This window comes from Urocitellus parryii, chromosome 5 (genome assembly GCF_045843805.1).
Source record: "Urocitellus parryii isolate mUroPar1 chromosome 5, mUroPar1.hap1, whole genome shotgun sequence".
Lineage (NCBI taxonomy): Eukaryota > Metazoa > Chordata > Mammalia > Rodentia > Sciuridae > Urocitellus > Urocitellus parryii.
The window spans coordinates 109571128-109593658 of record NC_135535.1 but is presented as its reverse complement, the minus strand read 5'-3'; the positions used below and the strand labels follow the sequence as shown (position 1 = coordinate 109593658).

At 39.4% G+C, this 22531-nt stretch overlaps 1 protein-coding gene across 1 annotated transcript; it reads left to right on the top strand.

The window, feature by feature from the left end:
- The first annotated feature begins 411 nt into the window (after positions 1-411).
- Tigar (TP53 induced glycolysis regulatory phosphatase) lies at positions 412-22414 on the top strand. The gene is made up of 6 exons (XM_026407255.2): positions 412-558; positions 7142-7179; positions 11748-11869; positions 16530-16607; positions 20465-20575; positions 21423-22414. Exons 1-6 carry the CDS (start codon positions 527-529, stop codon positions 21852-21854), a joined length of 813 nt encoding a protein of 270 aa, XP_026263040.1. The 5' UTR covers positions 412-526; the 3' UTR covers positions 21855-22414.
- Positions 22415-22531: the final 117 nt, after the last annotated feature.

Below are 22531 nucleotides of genomic sequence, written 5' to 3'. Positions count from 1 at the left end.
AATACTTTGCTGACCTTCCTACCCCAATATTAGGGATTAACAGCTTAAACTTCAGAGGATGCAATTTGGCTCTGTACGTCGTGAGGTATTCACCACATTGCCCAGCGGTAAGATTACTGGTTGCATCCCAGCCTCCAATCTGACCAACCAAAAATCACAGCCTTTCATATCTCTGTCCTCAGTCTGCAGGCGGCAAGCAAACCAAGAATCCCACAGCCTTATCTGAGGGCGGGGCCCTCACGCACCTGCTGCGCGCCAATCACAGACCCGCGCGCAGGAGCGCAAGCGCCACAGCCGTGGGCGGGGCCTCACCACTCCCCAGTCTCCTCAGACATGTAGGTCTCCCGCCTCTCTGATTGGCTTTCTGGGGATGACGCAAGAGGCCGCCTCCGCCTATGGTTGCGGAGCCGGCAGCCGGTCGAGTGGCGGAAGTGGTGTGAGCAAGGTGATCCCGCAGTGTAGGAGCCGCGCGGGGCTGGGACGCAGAGCTGAGGCCACTGCTTCACCTCCCCCCGACCACGTGAGGATGACGCGCTTCGCCCTGACCGTTGTCCGGCAGTGAGTACTGCTCTTGCAGGGGGCCTTTCTTTCCCTTCCCATCGAGTATTTTGGAGTGGGCGGTAGGAGCATGCATCTGTCATCTCTTGTCCCTGCCGGCTCAGCCCTTGGAGGGATGACTTGGAAGGGAATGTTTCCAGGCTCTGTCGTCTGGGTCATCCCATTTCGACCCCTCTGATCACAACCATCCGAGTGCTGAAGGCAGGTCTTAAATATCATCACTCCGGTGTTTCACGTGAGAAAGCAGTGGTAGCTGAGTAAACGATTACGGTTCTCTTAGTGGCAGAACTAAAACTGAAGAAAGACAACCCTGTCTCTCGGCTTCTGTGCAGTTTTTGCTCCCCAGCAGATTTTAAAGAGTTTGCAGAATTGCCCTTCCGTGGCTGATATTTTTAATGCCCTCTGCCTTTGGTTACTGCCTTTCTCCCACTCTGCTGATCTTCTTGGTTTACCAGAGCAGTCAGCTCCACGGGCATGTATTGCCGATTTATTTCCTTCCTCTCCAGAGATTACAGTTCTGAGAAAAAAAAAAAAAAAAAGAGGGCCTTAGCCTCTTGGCAGACCGCCATCACCCAGAATAAATATTTTTATCATAACAGATTGCATGGAGCTAAATCTGTTATTGTCTCTTTTTTCCTTCTCAGCACCTATTTGCCGAGTGTTCATGGGACATGTAATTCAGTGCAGTTCAAGAGCAGAAAATTTTCAAGTAAAATAGTTGGGTTGGAATCTGCCTCCAGGACAGAGCCCTGAAGCCTGAGCCTCTGATAACCAGTTTCCTGATATGCAAAATGGGAATAGTGATAGTACCTATTGCAGTGGGTTATTGTGAGGATTAAATGGGGAAAGGTAAAATGTATGGCATAAGGTAGGGGAAGAAAACATCTAAGAATTAAATAAGTTGTATAAGGACAGCTCCAACAAAGTGCAATTGGTTCTCAACAGTACATGTATAGTCTATCAGACGAGCATTTTGAGTAAATTCTACTTGCCAGTGGAGGGAATTACAGGGATAATAAGATACTTCATGGAGCTCACAAAGAAAGAACTCTTATAGGATTTAATTTTGTCAACCCTACTTTAACTGAGGTCTTTTTCTCTCCCATTCTTCCCTTATAGGAAGATAATCTTGGGAATCATCTGAAGTTGTCTTTTGAGGACTCATAAAATTTTAATGTTTTCCTATCACCCCACCCCACACCCCCATTTTAGAAAGCTTTGGGGGATTCTTGACTTTCTTGAGGTCATACAACTAAATTGGTTAGCAAAACTGGAACTAGATCCCTGATTACTAATGCCACTTTTTTGTTTGTTTTCCCAACATAGGAGTGCTTTCTGGATCTAGCCAGAACAGTGTCAATCAAATGATTGAAAATTTAGAAGTTAGGAAGTCTGAGTTAAGGCACCCCTTGAAAAGTAAGGTGATCCCTGTTTAGATTCTTAATTATGAATGTGTATTTCATTCCCTTCCTTCTGCTTAAAAAGGCCTTCATTAAAAAGGCCTTCATAGGAAATCACTTAAAAACCGTCTCTTAATAAATTATTAGGTGTCAAGCACAGGTGTAATTAGAATCTGACAGTCTTGAGGTCTGACATCCTCAATTTGCAGGTGAGAAAAATGAGGCAGAGAGGCCATGTAACTTGCTTAAATTCATGTGGCAAGTTGGGTAGGTAGGATTCAAACCAAAACAACTTACCCATTGTGTTCTGCCTTTTATTATTATTATTATGTTAAGTCCTAGTATTTGAAGATTACTTGAGTATCACTGGCCATGTTTGAGTCTCTTCCCCTGCCCATAAGATAGTTGTGATGAGAATAAATTTTGATCTATTTTAAACTTAGGAAAATGGAAAAAAAAAGATGTTGGGATAATCAGGAGGGCTGTGATTAACTGCTTTATTATCAGAGCCATTCCGTCCCTTTTCTTTTTTTTTCAGTTATAGGTGGACACAATATCTATTTTGTTTTTATGTGGTGCTGAGGATCAAACCCAGTGCCTCATGCATGCTAGGCGAGTACTCTACACTGAGCCACAATCCCAGGCCCTCCATCCCTTTTCTTGCCTTGAGAGTTCTTAGAGAAAAAAAAAAAAAAAAAAGGTAAAAAATAAACCAAAACACAAAACCAACTGGTGGTTCTTTCAGGAAAAGAAATTATTTCAAATTTGATAATCAACATAGTTAAATATAATGGTTTGTTAAAGAGTTGAATAATTTTATAGAACTTTATGATGTATAATATATAACTATATAATTTTTATAATGCAAGGAAATTTTAAAGCAACTAAATCCACCATGAATTTTGTTCTGTTACTATATGTGTGTTTATCTTTCTTCATTATACTTTGAAGTGAAAGGACCAGTGTGTATCATTTTTGGAAGAGAATGCTCAAGATTCCCAACTTTGAATCTACCATTATTATCAAACTGTAATTTCTCATGACAGCACAGCATTGTTGAAATCTCCAACAGATGTAGGTTGGCATTATCATCTCCTGATAGGTGACAGACAGTTGAGTGGTGGGATCATGCGGTACATGAGGATAGTGGGATAATTCTATAAACTGGATCCATTATGCTTTCCCTGACCCCCACATGGTTTTTGTTTTTTTTTTTTTTTTTTTTTGTACTGGGGATTGAACTCAGATGTGCTTAACCATTGAGCCATATCCCCAGGGTCTTGAGACAGGGCCTTGCTGAGGCTGGATTTGAACTCATGATCCTCCTGCCTCAGCCTCCTGAGCCATTGGGATTAAGTCACACACCACCTCACCCAGTTCATGTGTTTTGTTTTGTTTTTAAAGGCAATTTACCTGCAATCCTGCCTGGTTTAAGTCAACAGAATATGTTATGTTCCTCAGCCAACAATCTGTTATATGCAGAAGGGCGGCCCCAGAATGCCAAAAAGAATGCAAGTTACCCTGAAAAGGGGTGGGGGTTGTGTGACCCTTATACAGACTAGATTCCAAAACTGGAATTCCCCCTAGCCACAGAATCAGTAAGAACAAATTCCAATTAGAACTAGTCAGCAGGGGTCAAAGTAATCAGAGTTGCCTTGATTCTTTATCCTGTGCAGGGAAATCTGATGCAAATGTGATATCAAGTAAAAGTCAAGAGATGGACTTTGGGCGGGACTCAGGAAATTTCCCTGGGACCCCCAGTAAAATTGGAGGGCAGAAGGAGCATGCTGTCCTTCCCCTCTCTGAGAGGACCTACTTCCTACCTTGAGAGTGTCCCCTTTTCCTGTTCTTTCTAATAAACTCGTACCTGTTTCTCTGAGCAACATTCTGATATGTTTCTGGCATGATCAGAAGAACCAGTGAGAGAAGAGGGCCGTGGCTGCCTCATCCCTGCAGTTGGCCCTTGCTCTGGAACACCCGACACAAGGCTGTTGAAGGCCCTGGTTCCTTGAACTGTTTTTTGTTGCTGTTTGCAGTCAGTCACTTGCAAGCCATCATTTCACTTCCAACTGACTTATAAAACTTTTTTTTTTATAAAGTATATTTAATTTACACTTGATGACTTAAAGATGATCAGTTAGTAAAGCTGTGCATAGCCAAACTGCCCTTTTTTATTCTACTTCTGTCAGCAGTTACTTTTTGTTAAATGTTAGTCGTTGTTTTAGACATTAAAAAAGCAAAGCAGTATTAAATTATCTGCAATTTAATATTTTTATAAAGATATATGTAATTGCTATATTACTGTGATATAGGTTCCTAGGTATTGGGGTGGTCAACTGAGGGGAGCCTTTACAACCAGGATGCTCTATATATAAACAAAAAATGTATCATGAGTTGGCTATTTTACAAGTGGTTTTGTTTTTTTTTTGTATCGGAAATTGAACCCAGGGGTGCTTAACCTTTGAGCCACATCCCCAGCCCTATTTATATTTTATTTTGAGACAGCATCTTGCTAAGTTGCTAAGGGCCTCACTGAGTTGCTTAGGGTCTTGCTAAGTTGCTGATACTGGCTTTGAACTAATGATCACCCTGTCTCAACTGTCCAAGTTGCTGATATTAAAGGCATGCACCCTGTGCCCGGCCTTATGAGTGTTTTTCCACTCAAACCGTCTAGTGAAAGTCCTTCTATTACTAACCTTTGAAATCTTCTATTTGCAAATGAATTAATTGTAAAGGAATTAGAATTAAGCTGTATTCATGAATAAATATCAGAAGGTTTTATATTTCCATGTACAATAAAGCATATTTATTCTGAAAATGTATACTAATGAGTATATACTAATTTCCCATGATTTGTCTCTCTGGTATGGCAAACTGAGTATTGTCTGTTGGATTTGAATCCCTCAAGAGGACATAATGGGGAAATTAAGCTTTATATGATTTCTAAAGAAATTCCACAGAATATAAATCTGGACTGAAAAAAAAACACCTTTAAGTGAAAAACAGTATGATAAACTACAAAATTAATGATGCATATTTGTGGGCCTATAAATGGCTCTTCATAAGACTTCACTTCTTGGCATAAGTCTTTAGATTCCTGCAGAGTTGGGTGTTGTATTTTGGAAGTGGATCACACTGCAGTTTTGAAAATGAGTGGTGTTATTCTTGACTCCTTCAAAATATATCCCTCTGACCTTTCAGCTGCCGCCTCTTCTCTGCCTCTGTCATAAGCCAAGCTTTGGTTAAGGAAAATGGATTAATAGTTAAAACTATTTTATCCATCTAGTTTCCACTCCCCAAACTAATTTTAAACACTTGCTTCAAGGATTTATGTAATCTTGGTAAAGCTAATAAAAGCTCTAAAATTTTAATAAAAGTTTTAGGGAAAATGCAACTTTTGGATTCCTACTGTGTAATATTTATAAAGTGGTTTGAAGGCAAAAATACCCAACACAAGTTAAAAGCAAAAGCCAGTGATTATAATAATACAGTTAGTTCTGTAGCAGTCTTTATTGACAAATAGCTAAAAGAAGTCCCGCATTACATCACAGCTATTTTTCTCCTTTTGCCAAAATCATTAGATGGTGGGAAGTGCCTCTACAAAACTATCAAATTACTGGTGTTTCATTTTTGGTAACTTTAGAAGCAGTTCTTTTATTCTTCATCTCAGCAAGATTATGAGGTTGAGATACAAAGTGAATCTAATGCGTAACACCATTTTCTAGGTGAGATGACAGAGTTCCTCAAACTTACCCTGGATGCTTCTGATCCATCTGCAGGGTAGAGGTTAATTTTCACTTTTGTGTCCATTAGGATTCCAAATGAGTTCTGGATAATAATGATGAATTAGTACTATTTGTTTTGCCAAGGCATAAATAGTTCTATGTATAATAATTTCATTTATCTTACTTTTATTTGTAAACTAATAAACAAACATTTTTAGAAATCAAAATAATTCTCCCTCTTGTTATTTCCCCACCCATAGATGACAGTTTCTTAGTTTCATTGTGTATCCTTCCAGTGTTTCTTGTGCAGATCCAAATATTATTTCCCTCCTTCCTAAAAAGGTGATGTTCTTTTTATTTTATTCTATACCATGATTTTTCTATTTAATTAGTATCTTTACGTAAGTTTCTCTCTCAAAGACACTGCTTGCTACACATTATTCCATTAGGTAGATATATCACTATTTATTTGTTAATGAAACCATTAATAAATGGTTATTTGAGCTATGGTTATGGAAACCAACTTCTTGTCAATGGAATATTTACAATCTTTTCTATTAGAAATAATTTTAATATGAGTGAATGCAGGTATTCCTAGCAACAGGGCTGTGGTTTAATAAGCCCGCCAGTTAATTCTGATGAGGCTCAAGTTTGAGACCCATTGCTCCAGGCAGCCATTGATCACAATGGTCGGGAGCCTACGCAGAGACTCAGTCTGTATTCCTAGTCATGGCTCAAGAAACATTTGATTAAAGCACAAGAGTTTTAACTGAATTCTCCTTTTTACTTACTTGAGGATTGCTTTTATTGGTCTACCCTGTCATCTGGACTTGCCCATGTATTCCCCTCTCCTCTTTCCTTTCCAACCTCCATTTCCCCAGTTACTTGGTGACCAATTTTTCTAGTCCTCTCACCCTTCTCATTGTTTCAAGGCTGTTTGAATTTGTTTTGTTTTTAACTCCTAAAATTGTAGTGTCCAAGCCTCAGTTCAGTGTGCTGTGGTTTGCAGGATAGTGTTCAGTACTACAAAATGTTCCTTCTTTCCCATTCCATTCCAATGCCCTTTCCCTTGCTCAGTTCAAGGTCAGCAATATAAGGACTGATCTTCATGTTTTGGCTCTGCCTTTGAAAGTAATTTTGAGTAATATGTTTATTTTGACAAGATTATTTAACAAAAATAATGTATGTACATATATAAATATTTTAAAAATAGCATTATACTCTTGCAGTTTATTTAAGATTGATTCCTAATCTATATATTTTAATTTGGGGTAGTTTGAAATTTTGAGCTCATCACTAGAGCTATAGAATGAATTGCATTTTTATAGGTTCAATTATGAAGTGTGTTATGATTCAGATGATTTTTATGAATATCATTACCCTTCATAGCTAGTTTTCTTCTTTTCAAAAATGACATAACTTGATATTAAAGTTTTTTCCTCCCTCTTTCTATTTTAGTGGGGAAACAAGATTGAACAAAGAGAAAGTACTTCAAGGTTGGTATAATCTGGTTGTTATTCTAAATCTCTGCTTTAGTGTTAAAGTGATATGCAAATTAATCAGATTCAGTGGGTAGGGTAGTCTGGGGGCAGCACTGTACTGGGATTGGCTTAGATTGAGATTTCAGAAATAAAGAATATAACAGCCACAGAATATGGTCAGAGCAACTGGTAACCAAGAGGAATAAATCTTGACTGAACTAAATGGACACAACAGCTCTTCAGCTGGGTGTAGTGATGCAGGCCTGTAATCCCAGTGATTTGGGAGGCTGAGGCAGGAGGATCGTAAATTCAAGGGTACCCTCAGCAATTTAGTGAGGCCCTGAGCAACTTAGTGAGACCCTGTCTCAAAAAATAAAAAGGGCTGGGGACAGCTCAGTGGTAAAGTACCCCTGAGTTCAAACCTTATCACCACCACCACCAACAACAAAAAAAACCCAGAAACTACTTCTCCAAATTGCTATTTACATTCAGCTTCTAAGAGGCCTAGTCAGCTGATTAGAAAGTTATATTGGTTCTAGATGCCTGAAAATATAACTGTCTAGATTTAAAATGGTTCCTATTTGGAAATGTGACGTTTTCTGGCTGGTGTTAATGGTATTTTCTAGCTCAGATATTTTAGATTTAATTCTCATGTGTGCTCATTATTTTATTCTGAACTGATTCTTCCTGTTGAGTTCTGTTAGTATGGACCCCAAGTTTTTAGTTGTCCTGTGATCTAGCTCAGCTTTTTAAAGAATATCCCGAGTGAACTTTCAGGTAGAACTTCTATTTCTGTGCTGTGATTATAAAAGCATTTAGTTTTGTTTGAAGGGTAGTGACCTGGGGTTGATGTAAACTGGTTTTCATTCCCAGGGTGCTTAACTCCCTTTTCTGGAGACTAACTAGTCTGACACTTAAATGAACCTGCTTTTGAATGACTTGTACTGATCCAAGTTATTCTCTGGCTTTGATCCATTGCCACCACCTTGTCCTTTAGTACTGCTCCTTTGTCTTACTTCATTAGAAGCTGACCGTGGAATGTGAATAAAAGTCTTTTGTGTTCACATTTATTTTTTAGTTTATTCTTTTTTTTTTAAATTCTTCTCCCAACTTAGTTGGATGCTTAGTTCTTTAAAAAATATACATAATCTTTTTAGCTGGTAATAGTCTATTTGCCTTTATTCTGGTTACTGATATGTTTGAACATCTTTCCTTTGTTGTTCTTTTCCTCCTTCTTTTTGTAGTCTTCCTCTTTATTCTTACTGACTTTTATATCTTAAGTCCTTATTTCTCAGGCTTGTCTTACCTTCCCTACTGGTTCCACCATTTCTGGTCTTTTAATGATTGCCTTTAGATTTTCCCATTCATACTCGTTTTAGTCAGTTTACGAAGATGGACTGGGCAGGTGAAACCACACGTTTATTTCCTCACAGCCGTGGAGGCCAAGTCCAAGATCAAGGTCTTCCCAGTCTGCTTCCTGGTTTGCAGACTTCTGTCTTTTGGTGGCATCCTCCCACGACTAAGAACAGACAGTAAGAGCTCTTGTGTCCGAGCATGCTTTTGTTCTCTCTTTTTTCCTCTGTACTAGGGCATTCTACCACTGAGTTCATTCCCAGCCCTTTTTATTTGAGACAGCATCTTGCAAGGTTGCTGAGGCAGGTATCTACCTTGTGATCCTCCTGCCTCAGCCTCCTGAAGAATAATATTATTAATGTCCCTCTCGAAAAATACAGGAACTTATGTTATCATTGTCTGTCATCTTAAGTCTTTTTTTTTTTTTTAAAACCACTTGATGTGAACATTATTGCCTCCACTTGTCATTCAGGCAGTGTTTGCTACCTTTGCTGCTCATTGCTTCTTTTGCATCTCAGACCTTCTTTCCAGAATTATGTTTTCTGAAAGGTTCCCGGGTGTGTGTGGCTAGGCTGATGATAAAGGTGATCTTAGTGCATACAGTTTTGGTTGGACGGTTCTTCAACACTTGGAAGATGTTAATCTATTCTTATTTGGGCTTTCATTGTTCCTGTGAGGAAGTCCTGGCCCATCAAGTACGTTCCACATTTACATCTCTCTCTATAACTATTCTGAAAATCTTTGCTTTGGTTTATCTAGGAGGGTTTTTTTTTTTTAAATTATTCTATTTGATATGCATTGTGTTTCCTTTATCTGTACATGGGTGTCTTCTCTCATTTTTGGAAAACTCGGTCATTATCTATTTTTTTTTTCTGAGAGAGAGAATTTTTAATATTTATTTTTTTAGTTTTCGGCAGACACGACATCTTTGTTTGTATGTGGTGCTGAGGATGGAACCCCGGGCCGCACGCATGCCAGGCGAGCTCGCTACCACTACCACATCCCCAGCCCCAGCCATTATCTCTTTATGTTTATTTTCTCCGTTTTCTACCTCCAAAGATTTCGTCTCTGAAAGATGGAATCTTTGGGAGGTGATTAGGTCACGAGGGTGCAGCCCTTGTGGGCAGGATTATTAAAAGGGGGCCCTGAAGAGCTCTTGCACCTTCTTTTGCCATTTGAGCACATAAGGGGAGAAGTCAGCACTCTGTACCCTGGAAGAGGCCTTCACCAGAACCCAGCCATGCTGACACCCTGATCGTGAACTTCCAGCCTCCAGCACTGTGAGACATGAATGTTTGTTGTTTATAAGCCATCTGATCTATGGTATTTTGTTACAGTAGCCTGAACTAAGCAATGCATGTGGGGAATTCTCATTCTTTTCCGTTCATCACCAGTATATCCACATTCCGTCTCCTTGTATCTGTGCTGCATTCTGGGTAGTATGTGCATCTCTGTCTTGGAGTTCATTACACCTCCCTTCAACCACATCACTCAATCCACTGAGGGATTTTTTTTTTTTATTTTCTTAGCATTCTGTTTTTCCTTATTAAAGATTTATTTTATCTTTTAGAAAGCCATCTGGTTGTTTTTAATGCTTTCTGTTAATTGCTTATCTTTCTGAATCTGTCTTTATGATAGGGAACAGACAGATGTGAGCAGTGGAAACATGAGGTTAAGGGAATAATTCTATAAAATGAGTCTCCTGTGCTGACTCTCATGTGGTTTCTTTTTTAAAAAAGCAATTTGCCTGCAGCCCTGCCTGGCATAACAACCTGTTATCTGCAGGAGAAATGCAGGCCTAAAATGCCAATAAAAACATTAGTTACCCTATAAGGGGGGAATTTTGTGACCCTTCCACAGACCAATCCCAGAACTCTGAAAGGTAAGGATAATTCCCCTAACCATAACATCTCTAAGAACAAGTTCCAGTTAGAACCACTCAGCACAGGACAAACCAAACTAGAGTTCCCATGTGCAGAGAAAACTTGAAAGTCTGCTGTCATCCTGCTGTCTGTCAGTCGAAAGTCAAGAGGTGGACCTGGGTGGTCTTTCTGGAAACTTCTCTGGGACCCCCAATATAATCAGAGGGTAGGAGAGGACCCGCTCTCTCCCTTTTCCTATCCCTTCTAATAAATTCATGCCTGTTACTCTGAGCAACACATCTGAAATCTTTCTGGTATGACCAGGAATATTCTGCCTATAACATTTATGTCTTATTCATAATTAATTTCATAGCTTTTCTTTGCTGATTTCAGTGTGTGAATTCTTAATGATTCTAAATCTGTTCTTTTTTTCTGCTGACTCTCATTCATTATTATGACTCTCATTCATTCATTATGGATTATTTTCTTGTGTATGTGTTGAATCTTTGGCTGAACTATTATTTGCTCTAAAATTAGTGGAGAGCTTGTTATCCTTTGTTGTGAGTGGTTTGTTCTGAGCAGGATTTGCACTTGACCATTGGCCTGAGATGACAGTAGCCTCCTTCCAGGACCCCTTGCTTCAGTGCAGTTTGGTCCTCCCACCTTGCTGTCCCATGAGCAGGCCTCCTCCAGAAACCCTTCCAGCCTGAGCTGATGTTGCAGCAACTCCAAATTTCCATATCACTTTTCACATTTCAGCCCAGGGGTCTTTGATGGCTTGGCTTCATCCCTTGGGAATTTCCTTGCATTCTGTGAGCCCACTCATGCCAAGCATACATTGCTTAATTATTCTGTAGTAATAAGTCCCTTCACAGTGTCCGCTCTGCTTTTTCTCCTGGAAGGAAGTAGGTTTCACAGTATTTTAAAGAAAAAAAAAAAAAAAAAAAAGAAAGGGAAGGGGGCAGGGAAGGAGAAGTACCATCATTATAATATTGAACATTTGGACAATGGAGATATAGGAGGCAAAACTCTGATGGTAATGATAGCAGCACATGGAGGGTTAAAATGCAACCAATGAGGACATGGGCAAACACAAAAGAGGGAAGAGCTAAAACTGAGATGTTGTTAGCATCACCTTATTCCCAGCAGGCAAACCACTCTTTGGAAAACATTTGAATCTGAGCCTTGATAGAATCAGCTTAACTTCACAGTAGGTACTGTCGGCTCCTTGGCTCTCTGAAAAGTCGTGTAGAAAAGTGCTCGAGGAAACTTTTCATTAAAATAGAGCTAGGCACAGTTTCTGTTCTCTTATATGTGGCTTTATCTGTACCCCTCAGTTATGTTTTTGAATGCTTTGTTTCACCACAGGACAAGGAATAGATGAACCTCTTTCGGAGACTGGATTTAAACAAGCGGCTGCTGCTGGGAGATTTATGAGTAAAGTGAGGTTTACTCATGCTTTCTCCAGCGACCTCACGCGGGCAAAGCAGGTGAGTGTAGGGTGAAGGTTTAGGCTAAGAGGTCCCAAGTCTCAACAAGTGTATAAGCTGGAAAGATCTGCCACCAGAGCCCGCAGGGAATTAAATCACATAGACAGCACCTCCTCCCCACTCTCTCATCTCCATGTGAACTCTTTCCTTTTCTTCTCGTTGAACTTAGTTTTTTGTTTTTTGAATATTTAAGTTAGAGTAGCTTTGGGAAAAAATGCTTAACAAAAAATAAAAATAAGGTATCAGGAAAAATCCAGGAGAAATGACAGGCAGGAGATCAACCCACAGTCACATCAGATAATAGAAAGGCCAGCAGAGTAAAAAAAAGCATTCTGATTCCATAAAGAAATATGTGACATGATGTAAATGTCTTTAGAGAACAGATCTCTATAAAAATGACACCCAGATTTTTTTAAAAAGAACCAAATCAACTTGTTAAAACTCAATGGAAGGAGACTTTTGTGACTAACTATGAGGGACTAATAGGATTGGAATTTACCTCCCTGTGTAAACATCTAGAAAACTCAACAATAAGTGCAAAATCTCGGCGAGGCTGTGGTTGCGGCTCAGTGGAAGACTGCTTGCCTAGCACATGTGCGGTACTGAGTTTGATCCTCAGTACTGCATATTAATAAATAAATAAAGGTATTGTGCCCATCTACAACTAAAAAAAGTATACGTTATTTTATATATATGTATATATTATATACATGTAATACACTTATTTATAATTTTCTTCCAGTCTGTAGTTTGCCTTTTCATTTTACAAATGGTACTTGCAAAGAACAGACAACTTTTACTCGAATAAAATCCAGTAAGTGAGACCTTGGACTCCAGGCACATTGTGACTCTGTGATGCCTAGATGAGTTGGAACAAATAAGCTGTGCCCCAGGATTGTCCAAAGTCATTTCCAGACTCTGGTAGGGGGCACAAAATAGAGCTCGGTGGTCCCCGTGATTTGAGGAGGGAAATCGTGGAATTTGGGGATATTAAGGTGACTAAAATTTGAGGTTCAGAGAAGTAGAAGAGCTAGACAGAGAAAGAACTCTAGAAGTATACATAGCAGTCTGCTTAAATATGTCAAAATATGTTCTTCTGTCATGGATAACTAAAATGAACAAATTTTTAAAAATTCAACCAAAAAGAAACTCTTTGGTGGACTGTTTTCTGCATATGGGTGGAATGACACCGCATGAGAACAAGCAAGACACAGCTGCAGAGGAGAGACTGGTTCCTGGGGAGGGAAAAGTGGAGCGATTCCTAGAGCTCACAGAGGGTGGGGAAGCACGTGAGTCCCCACCAGTCAGCGTGCAGGGATTTTGTGGAATACACAGGGCACACAGTAGTGATTCCAGAATGAATACTTCCTAGCAGTGAATAAGGAAGAAAAATGAGGAGAGAAATAGAAGATAAAAACCAAAAATCTTAAAAAGGAACCAGGTTGGGGCTGGGGGTGTGGCCTAGTGGTAGAGCACTTGCCTAGCATGTGTGAGGCACTGGGTTCGATTCTCAGCACCACATGTAAATAAATGAATAAAATAAAGGTCCATCAACAACTAAAAAAATATTTAAAAAAAAAAATGAAAAAAAAAAAGGAACCAGGTTGAGCTGTATATGTGTAATATGAATTGTAATGCGTTCTGCTGTCGTATATAGCAAATTAGAATTTAAAAAAAGAACCAGATTGATCTAGAGGTGAAAAATATGATGTCCTGAAATAAAAATGTCACAAGATGGACTAACAGGGTAGGCACTGTAGAAGAGGTCATTGAACATGAAGACTTAGCAACAGAACATTCTGAATTTACTATGGAGCAGAAAGAAAGAAAGAATAAAATAGGAAGATAACCAGTCTCAGCGAAGTATGGAACAGTGTCAGACAATCCAACACACATGTTGGTTGGGAGTCCTGAGAGGAAAATGGGGAAAAGGAGGTAGGAGTGAGTACAGGATTTTTTAGAAATATATTCTGAAGGTATAAAGATTGAAAATACTTTGAAAACTAAAAAGAAGACTTTTTTTTTTTTTTTTCTCAAGCAAAATTGGAGAGGCCAAAAACAGAGCCACCCTCATATAGTCAATTATTGGTTTATGTTTTTGGCCAGTAGGATTTTGACAAAGGTCCTATAGTAATTTATTAGATAAGGATAGTCTTTTCAATAATGATGCTGACACAACAAACATGAATGTCAACCCTTACCTTGCACCACACACAAAAACTAATTTGAAATTGATTATATAAACTGGATTTTATTCGAGTAAAAGTTGTCTGTTCTTTGCAAGTACCATTTGTAAAATGAAAAGGCAAGCCACAGATTGGAAGAAAATGTACATATATATATATGACACTGTGTGCATATGAATTCTTTCTACTCAGTAATTAGACAAACTTTAAAAGGGGCAAAAGATTTTAATTAGAACAGGAACTTCATAAAAGAAGATGCATGCAAAGACAATAAAATGATACAAATGAAAAGATGTTCAGCATCCTCAATCATCACATAAATGCAAATTAAAACCTCACTGAGATACCACTGTACATAATATTTGAATGACTAAAATGTGAAAAGATTGTAGAGTATCTAAAAGTCACATATTGCAGGTGAGAATGTAAAAGAAACCAACTACTTTGGAAAATAGTTTAACATATGCTTATTGTTACCCAGTAGTTTAAGTCCCAGAGACTTATCCAAGAGAAATAAGAACGGATGTCTGCACAAAGACTTGTGTACCATTGTTCAGTAGGACTTTTGTTTGTAGCAGCCATATAATAGACTCTGTGTTTATCAGGAGGTAAATGGACAAATGAACTGTGGTGTGTTCATACAGTGGAACACTAGACATGCATCAACATGGATGAGTCTCTGAAAAACATGCTAAACCAAGGAAACCAGGCACTAAAGAGAACATAATACATGATTCTATTTATATGAAACTCTGGTAAAAGACTGATGTACAGTTACATAAAGCAATTCAGTGGTTGCTTGGGCCAGGGGTGAGAAGGATTTACCGGCATGGATATGAAGGTATATTTTGAGGTGATAAAATTCTTCTGTATTTTAATTTTTGGCACTTAGATAGGTGTATAAATTTGTCAAAACTCAAATGAACTGTAGACTTAAGATAGGTGTATTTTACTGTTGTAAATTATGTATCGATAAAGTCAATTTAATGTAGGGAATAAGTTAGGACAAACCTCAGTGAATATACTGAGTTACAGATTACACACAGCTGACATGATTGTTAAGACAGTAAACCTAAGGGTGACATACATGACTGATTTAAGACGTGAGGAACATGATGGGAAGTAGTAATGTCTTTCAAGAGGAGATGTCAGAGAGTGAGGATGAGGCAGTATTCAAAAAGACAGTGGATCTCAGATCCAGAAAGTGTGACCAGTCCCAATTGGTAAATACAAAAGAAATCCACCTCTGTATTCATTGTAGCCAAGCCAAGATTCCAAAGAATAAGGAAGACAAACATCATTCACTAGTCAAGCAGTTAGGCTGTCTACAGATCAGTAACAGCCTCTTCAGTATGCTGAGAGAGGGCAAGGATTAACCTAGGGTTTTAAACTTTTTCTAGAAAACAGGTGAAGACCATTCAGACAAACAAACCCTCAAGGCATTTTCAAAAAAATATTGAAAATAATTCTAGAAGGTCCGAGTTTCAGAAAAAGATCAGTGAGCAAAGAAATTGGCAAAGGTACACATAGCATAGATAAATACAAAGAAATACAACATGCATATTACAGTAATGATAATGTCTAACTTACAGGGAGGGGATGAAAATGCAAGGTAGATGTGGACTTAACAATTTCTGTAGTTTTGCAAATACAGTGTTTTATGTCCACTAAAACTAGCCAGATAAACTGAAAGAAGGAAACATGGACACACATGAGCAAAATTAAAAGATAAACAGCCACAGGAGGAACACACCCATGTTACACACAGGTGAGCGATGACCCAGAATCTTAGCAGAGAACTGTAAACAGTAAATTTTAAACAAAAGTTCAAATTCTAGAACCAAAAATAGCACTGCAGTTGAGGCTAATGGATGTTAAATAGCAGTTTAGACACTTGAGTGGAGATTTAGGAAATGGAACAGGTTAGCCAACCTTTTCTATAAGGAGCCATGTGATATATACTTTAGATCTTGTGGGCTCTGAGCTCTCTGTCACAACTGTTCACCCCCTACTGTTGGAGTGTAAAAGCAGCCAGAGACAATACTTATGTGGAACTTGTGTCTGTGTTCCAATAAAACTTTATTTACAAAGCAGCTGACAGTTTGGATTTGGCTTGTGGGCTATAGTTTGCTAACATGTGAACTAAGAGATAGTTTAGCAGAAAATACCAGAGTCAGTCATGGAGAGACAAAAGGAGGAGCAGAACAGAAGGGGGACCATTTGTTATTGTTGGTTGGTTTTTGCATTGCTAGGGAAGGAACCCTGTGCATGCTAGGCAAGTTCTGTACCACTAGGGACATCCCCAGCCCAAGAGGCAGAATTTACACAGGAAATTTATTGCTTGTTCTTTGGTCTTTTTTTTTTTTTTCCTTTGGTCTTATTATATTTTTTAATTAATGAAAGTGTCATGTATTGTGTTGATGTTTCATAGTGATTAACATTTGTATAAGAAACAGTTGTGTTTTGCTTTGCAGACCATGCATGGGATTTTGAAGCACAACCTGTTTTGCAAAGATATGACAGTACAGTATGATTCAAGACTTCGAGAAAGGGTAAGTGACTTATTTATTGTGTATGCCAAATTTTCATTGCTGTGACAAATACCTGAGAAAAACAACATAGAAGAAAGATTTATTTTGGCTTATGGTTTCAGAAGTGCCAGTCCATGGTTGGCTGGTTCCATTGCTTTGGAACTGAAATGAGTGAGAACATCATACGGAGGAAAGCTGCTCACCTCATGGTAGCCAAGATGGAGAGAGAGGGTGGGGGAGGGGAGGGATAGAGAGAGGAGGGGCCAGGAACAAAATATAGTTCCCAAGGGAAACATAGTCCCCAGTAACCTACTTCCTCCACACAGGCCTACCTGCCTAGCGCCCACAACCTCCCATTCAGTTATCCCTGGATCAATCCACCAATGAGGTCAGAGTCCTCATGAGCCAGTCACTTCCCCAAAGCCCCACCTCGTGAACATTGGCACTGGGGATCAGTTCTTAAACTCATGAGCACTGGGGGGACCTGCCTGATCCAAACCACAGTATTTATACATCGTGCTTTATCATAAAATTTCAGCTAGCCACCTCATTTTATAATGTGGCTAAAAATTAAGTGTAGTTCTACTGGGGTCTACTAAATGAGTCACATATTCTTTTACATATTCTCATAGTACGTGTGTGTGTGTGTGTGTGTGTGTGTGTGTGTGTTTTGCTGGGTGTCAAACCCAGGGCCTTGCACATATTAGGCAAGTGCTCTACCACTGAGCCACACACCCAGCCTATATGTAGCACCTTTTAAATTACTAAAATTTTATGAGATAAGATGGGATAAGCCTCTTGAATCATAAAAGGAGATACTTGTAAGAACTTGAAACAATATACAAGAGTTTAGAGTAAAAGGTGAAAAGTTCTCACCTCTCAGTCCTACTCCTCCCTTACAGGTATGAATAGATTTTTCTCCTGCCCATTTTGTATGCCAGAAATGGGTCTTCTTGAGGCTGACTTAGCAAAGTCATACAGCAAAGTCATACAGTCAAATCTTTAGATTTGAATCCAAGTCTCCTAGAGCAGTCTTGATTTTTATTGTGCTCTCTAATACTAACCTGTAAGCCCGTTAGCATCCCTGCCACTTCATGAATCTCTTCTTTACCTGGGCAGAAATGTAACAGAATGTGGAGGGCATTTTTAAAGAATGGCTTCCCATAACCTGCATGTGTTCTCTGTTATTGTAAAGAATGGATCTTAGAGCTACATCGTCAAGGCTGCACAAAGGGCTCAGTCTGTGCCTGAGAACCAGGGCTCAGACTCTTCAAGATGTTCTGACCTCTGAACCCTGAGCACACCTGTCATCATACAGTAGGAGAAAGCATCATCAGTGGGCGTGGCCACCTTTCTCACTCTGTGCTCTGTCCTGGAGTAATTTCATCTCCTATGGTTTTAGTTGGTGAAATCCCAATGATTTCCAAATCTGTGATCAGCTGAGATCTCTTACCTGAGCTGCATGTTCACTATCAGACTGCCTACTGTGGTTTCTGGTTTGTATGCTCTGCACCTCTTTTCTGCTCAGTGGGTGTTCTGCCTGTACCCCAGGCTGCTCCTCTTTACCCTATTGGTTGAGCCATTCATTTTTGGCTCTTTGTCTCTTATGCCCCACCACCTACCACAGGCATTCTTACATGTGTTCTCTGCAAACCCCTGCTGCCATCCTGGAGCAGGTCAGTGTCATCTCCTACCTCAGTCCCTGTGATAGTCTTTCTCTTCTTTCCTGTCTTGCATCCTCTTTTCAAACCTAATCTCCAACTGCAACCTGAATAATCCTTTGCAGAATGGTTCACTAATTCTCTTAAACCTGGGTCCCAAGGTACTGTGTAAACTCACCTGTCACCTCCTTGCCCTCTCTTCCTCCCTGGTACTTCACGTTGTAGTCTCAGAGTACTGGTTGGGCGTTGGCATGGTGTTTGCCACCCGCTAGCATTCTTTCCAAGCACTGCAAATTCATTCAGCTTCATAACCTACTGTGTGAAGACTGAAAAACCTCACGTTTTAATTCACATTTTATAGATGGCAGACATCAAAGCACATAGAAGTCAAGTCTATGCCTCCGATCACATAGCCACCCAGCCCTGCAGTCCATACTCTGGAACGCCGATCACGGGCCTCAGGCTCTTCTCTGAATCACCCAAATGCTTCTGGCAAAAGAGCCAGCCTCATGAACTTCTGGCCTGTGCTCCACTCTGCTCCCCCATCTGCCAGTTTCTACTCACCTGTCAGGCTTTGGCCCTCTGTGATTCCCCCATCCGTAGGAGTCATCTCCACAGGCGTACCTGTGTCCTTCGTTCTCTCCATTGCGCTCCTTGGTCAGCAGCTCACCACACTGGTCTCTGCACAGGCGGGCTCAGCCCTGTGGCCTCAGTCCCAGTTTGCTTCATGGTGGCACTCAGAATACTTAATAAAGGAAGGTTTCCATTCCTCTGAAATCAAAGCAAGTGATAATTCTTACTGATCCCTTGTGTAATAGAGATTGCTTTGTTTATGCCTGGAGACACGAATTTGGCATTGAGGATTGCAAGAATGGCTGACTTCGTAGCAAAACATGCATTTATTCTTATAAAATGGTATTTTACTCATGGATTTCTATCTGATGATGGTATGAGGATCTTTTGGCATCATCTGTGCAAACTATAACAGTTTTTTTTCTTTAAATTCATTATTATGCAAGCAACCCATTATCGGTATAAGGAATTAAAAGTGACTTGGGGAGAAATACAGTTAAAATCTATATCACCCCCAGATAAACAGTGGACATTTTTGGTATGTGTTCCTGATTTATTTCCCCTTGCTTGTGCATTTTTCTAAATGGAATTCTTTGTATTGCTTTTAAACTAGCATTTCTCATTTATTGTGTACTGACTGCTTTTCAGTGCCTGTAAATGCACCTTGATATAATCACCTAATTAGTGACTTAATGGATTTTATGTAATTTATATAACCCAGCAACTACTAATTAGCATCCAGGTTGTGACTAGATTTTCTGCTGATGTAAATAATGTTAAAATAAATATTTTTGCAGTTCATTCTTGGTACACCCATCTAACATACTTCTAGAAATGGACATTGCTGAGTGTGTACTTTTTCTTATATTAACTCTAAATTGCCTAGTTTAAATGGCGTTTCAAAAAGCCATGCCAGCTAATATTCCCAAGAGTGGTCTAGGAGGAAATATTTCCAAGCCACACTTGATGTTGTCAGTTTCTTTAATTTTACAATGCAATAGCTGAAAAATGGTGCCATTTAATTTTTACATTCTTGGGATTCCTAATGAGGTAGTTTCCCCATGTTTCTTGGCTCTTTGATTTCATTTGTGACTTGCATGTCCTGTGCTTGGGCTCAGTCTTCATGCGCCTAGGAAGCTAGCAATCTGGACTTGGATTTTAACTTTGCTGTTGTCTGTGAAAGTGAGGCTATTTGTTTAACCTCCTCGAAACTTGGCTTCCTCCCTTATAAACGTGGAGGAATACTTTTATACCTGCTTCAGAATTCTCTTATTAAGACCAAGTGAGAGAGTGTGTGGATGGGAGGTGGCCAGCATGGTGCCTTGCATGTGTTCTCTAGCCCAGGAGTCTAAGCCTGACCTTGTATTTATTCAGTTAAGCCCCGCCGTCTACTTAGCTTCAGTGACTTCTTCCATACAACCCTCTTTGGACATAGTGTACCACTCAGGTTTCTGTTGTATTTTCTAAGGCTTCATGGCCTCCTATGATACTGAATACATTCCTGTTATCAGGAAGAGAGAGGATACTAAAATAATATAGGAAACTAAGCTTATTCATGGAGCCATCTCAATTGGCCAAAAGTCTGAACTGAATCGTTGTCTTGCAAATTCACCTGAGGCACCTTTGTCTGTTGGACCATGACAGAAATATGGGGCTGCGGAAGGCAAGCCTCTAAGTGACCTGAGGAACATGGCCAAAGAAGCTGGGGAAGAATGCCCTTTCTTTACACCTCCCGGAGGAGAGACGTTAGACCAGGTATGTACGTACCACTGACCCGAGTTGCCAAGTTGGGGGACTTAACATTGTCAGAATGGCTGAATCTGACTCACTTGTAAATTAGACGTTTGTGAATTATAGCCAAGCAATTTGAAAGTTGCTTTGTTTATAACACAACTCTGCATGATGTTATTTCTTTTTTCCTTTTTAAGGCATCTTCTCTTTCTCATTTGCTGCTAAGTTAGCAGCCATTACTGATCATGAATTTAAGGAGACCTATTCTTTTATGGTACATCTAAGAAAAAATTGTTTGTGAAGCAGTAGCGAGCAGCAGTGGTGTTCAGGGGGACTAAGCAAATCACTCAAGGGTCAAGTCATTCTGGACATGAACTCTGGCCACTGCTGCCTAGCAGCTCTTGAGTGACATCCTCAAGTGCTCACGCTTCTAATAAGTCATCATCTTTGAATTGTGTTATTGATAATTTTCCCTCTATTCTTTATCTTTGTAATTTTCTGATAAACTCTATTACCTTAGTAAAAGAAAAATTTGTTGTTCCAGCTGAACTGAAGTGCCACATAGTTTCTTGGTGAGCACTGTTTTATGGCTTTCTGTTCACTTGTAGATTTCCTTAACCTAGTGCTCCGAAGTCAGGAATTAGAACAATATTCTACTCATCTGTATCCCTGGTTTGCCTCCAGAAATGTGGTAGGCACTTTCTTGTACCTGTGAAAGCCCCAATTGAATGATCGGAAATATAGATTGAGATTCATCTACTTAGGTGTCCTTACATTGACCCATTAGAAAAGCAGGCAGTTATGTCATGTTTATGTTGTCAGGAGATCATTAATGTCCCTTTATTTCACATTTTCTTTCTTTCCTTATAAGGTGGAAATGCGTGGAAAACAGTTTTTTGAATTTCTATGTCAGCTAATCCTGAAAGAAGCAGATCAAAAGCAACAGTTTTCTCCAGGAGCTCCAAGCAACAATCTGGAAACTTCTTTGGCAGAGATATTTCCTTTAGAAACAAACTACAGCTCTGAAGTTAACTCCGACAGTGGTGCTCCAGGATTAGTGGCCAGTGTCTTAGTCGTGAGTCATGGTGCTTACATGAGAAGCCTGTTTGGTTATTTTCTGACTGACCTTAAGTGTTCCTTACCAGCATCTCTGAGAAAATTTGAACTTTCGTCAGTCAGTCCCAATACTGGGATCAGTCTCTTCATCATAAGCTTTGAGAAAGGAAAAGAACCTACACCGAAGTGTGTTTGTATGAACCTACAGGATCATCTTAATGAAGTGACCAAAACACTCTCAGTTTAGATCTGCATCAAAATTCTAACAGTTTTGAGCTTCTGAAGGGAGTGCCTTTGGCTTACTTTATTTCCGTCCTTTGCTAGTGCTAATTCGGAAATAGTTAAAAATCATATTATAAACTCTTCTGGAATGTCAGCAACATCACACAGTAGTGGAAAGCCATTTAGAATTGACTTATGTTGTCTTGAGTGCAGCCTGTGTTTTCCACCCTGCTTGATCCCATCTCTGAGTGATAAATGGAAGGAACTCAGTGTTGCAAGTTGGGGGATTCACATCCTTATTATAGAAATTTTTTTCCCCTTTTAAAAAATGTTTGTTTGTTTTTTCTTTAATGAAAAAATTAGCCTATTTCATTGATTGATTCTTGGTAAGATAATGAATATTTTTTACTATCACATCCAAGTCTTGAAAGAACTATTTATATTTCCCATTGCATATTTATAGTTACTGTTATATTTTGAAAGAAAAGTTCTTTAAATGGAAAATTCATTCCGTTATAAGTCTATATATAAAGTAAAATGATAAAATGACACTAAAATCTTTTACTTAGAAACAAGCTGTTGGATTATTATTTTTTTTTTATTCAAGAGGGCTTGAAATGTAGATGAATGCAGATTATGAGTGCAGAGCAACCTGGGGGAGGAGGTTAAGACATCATTTGACTAAAACACATCACAGATGGA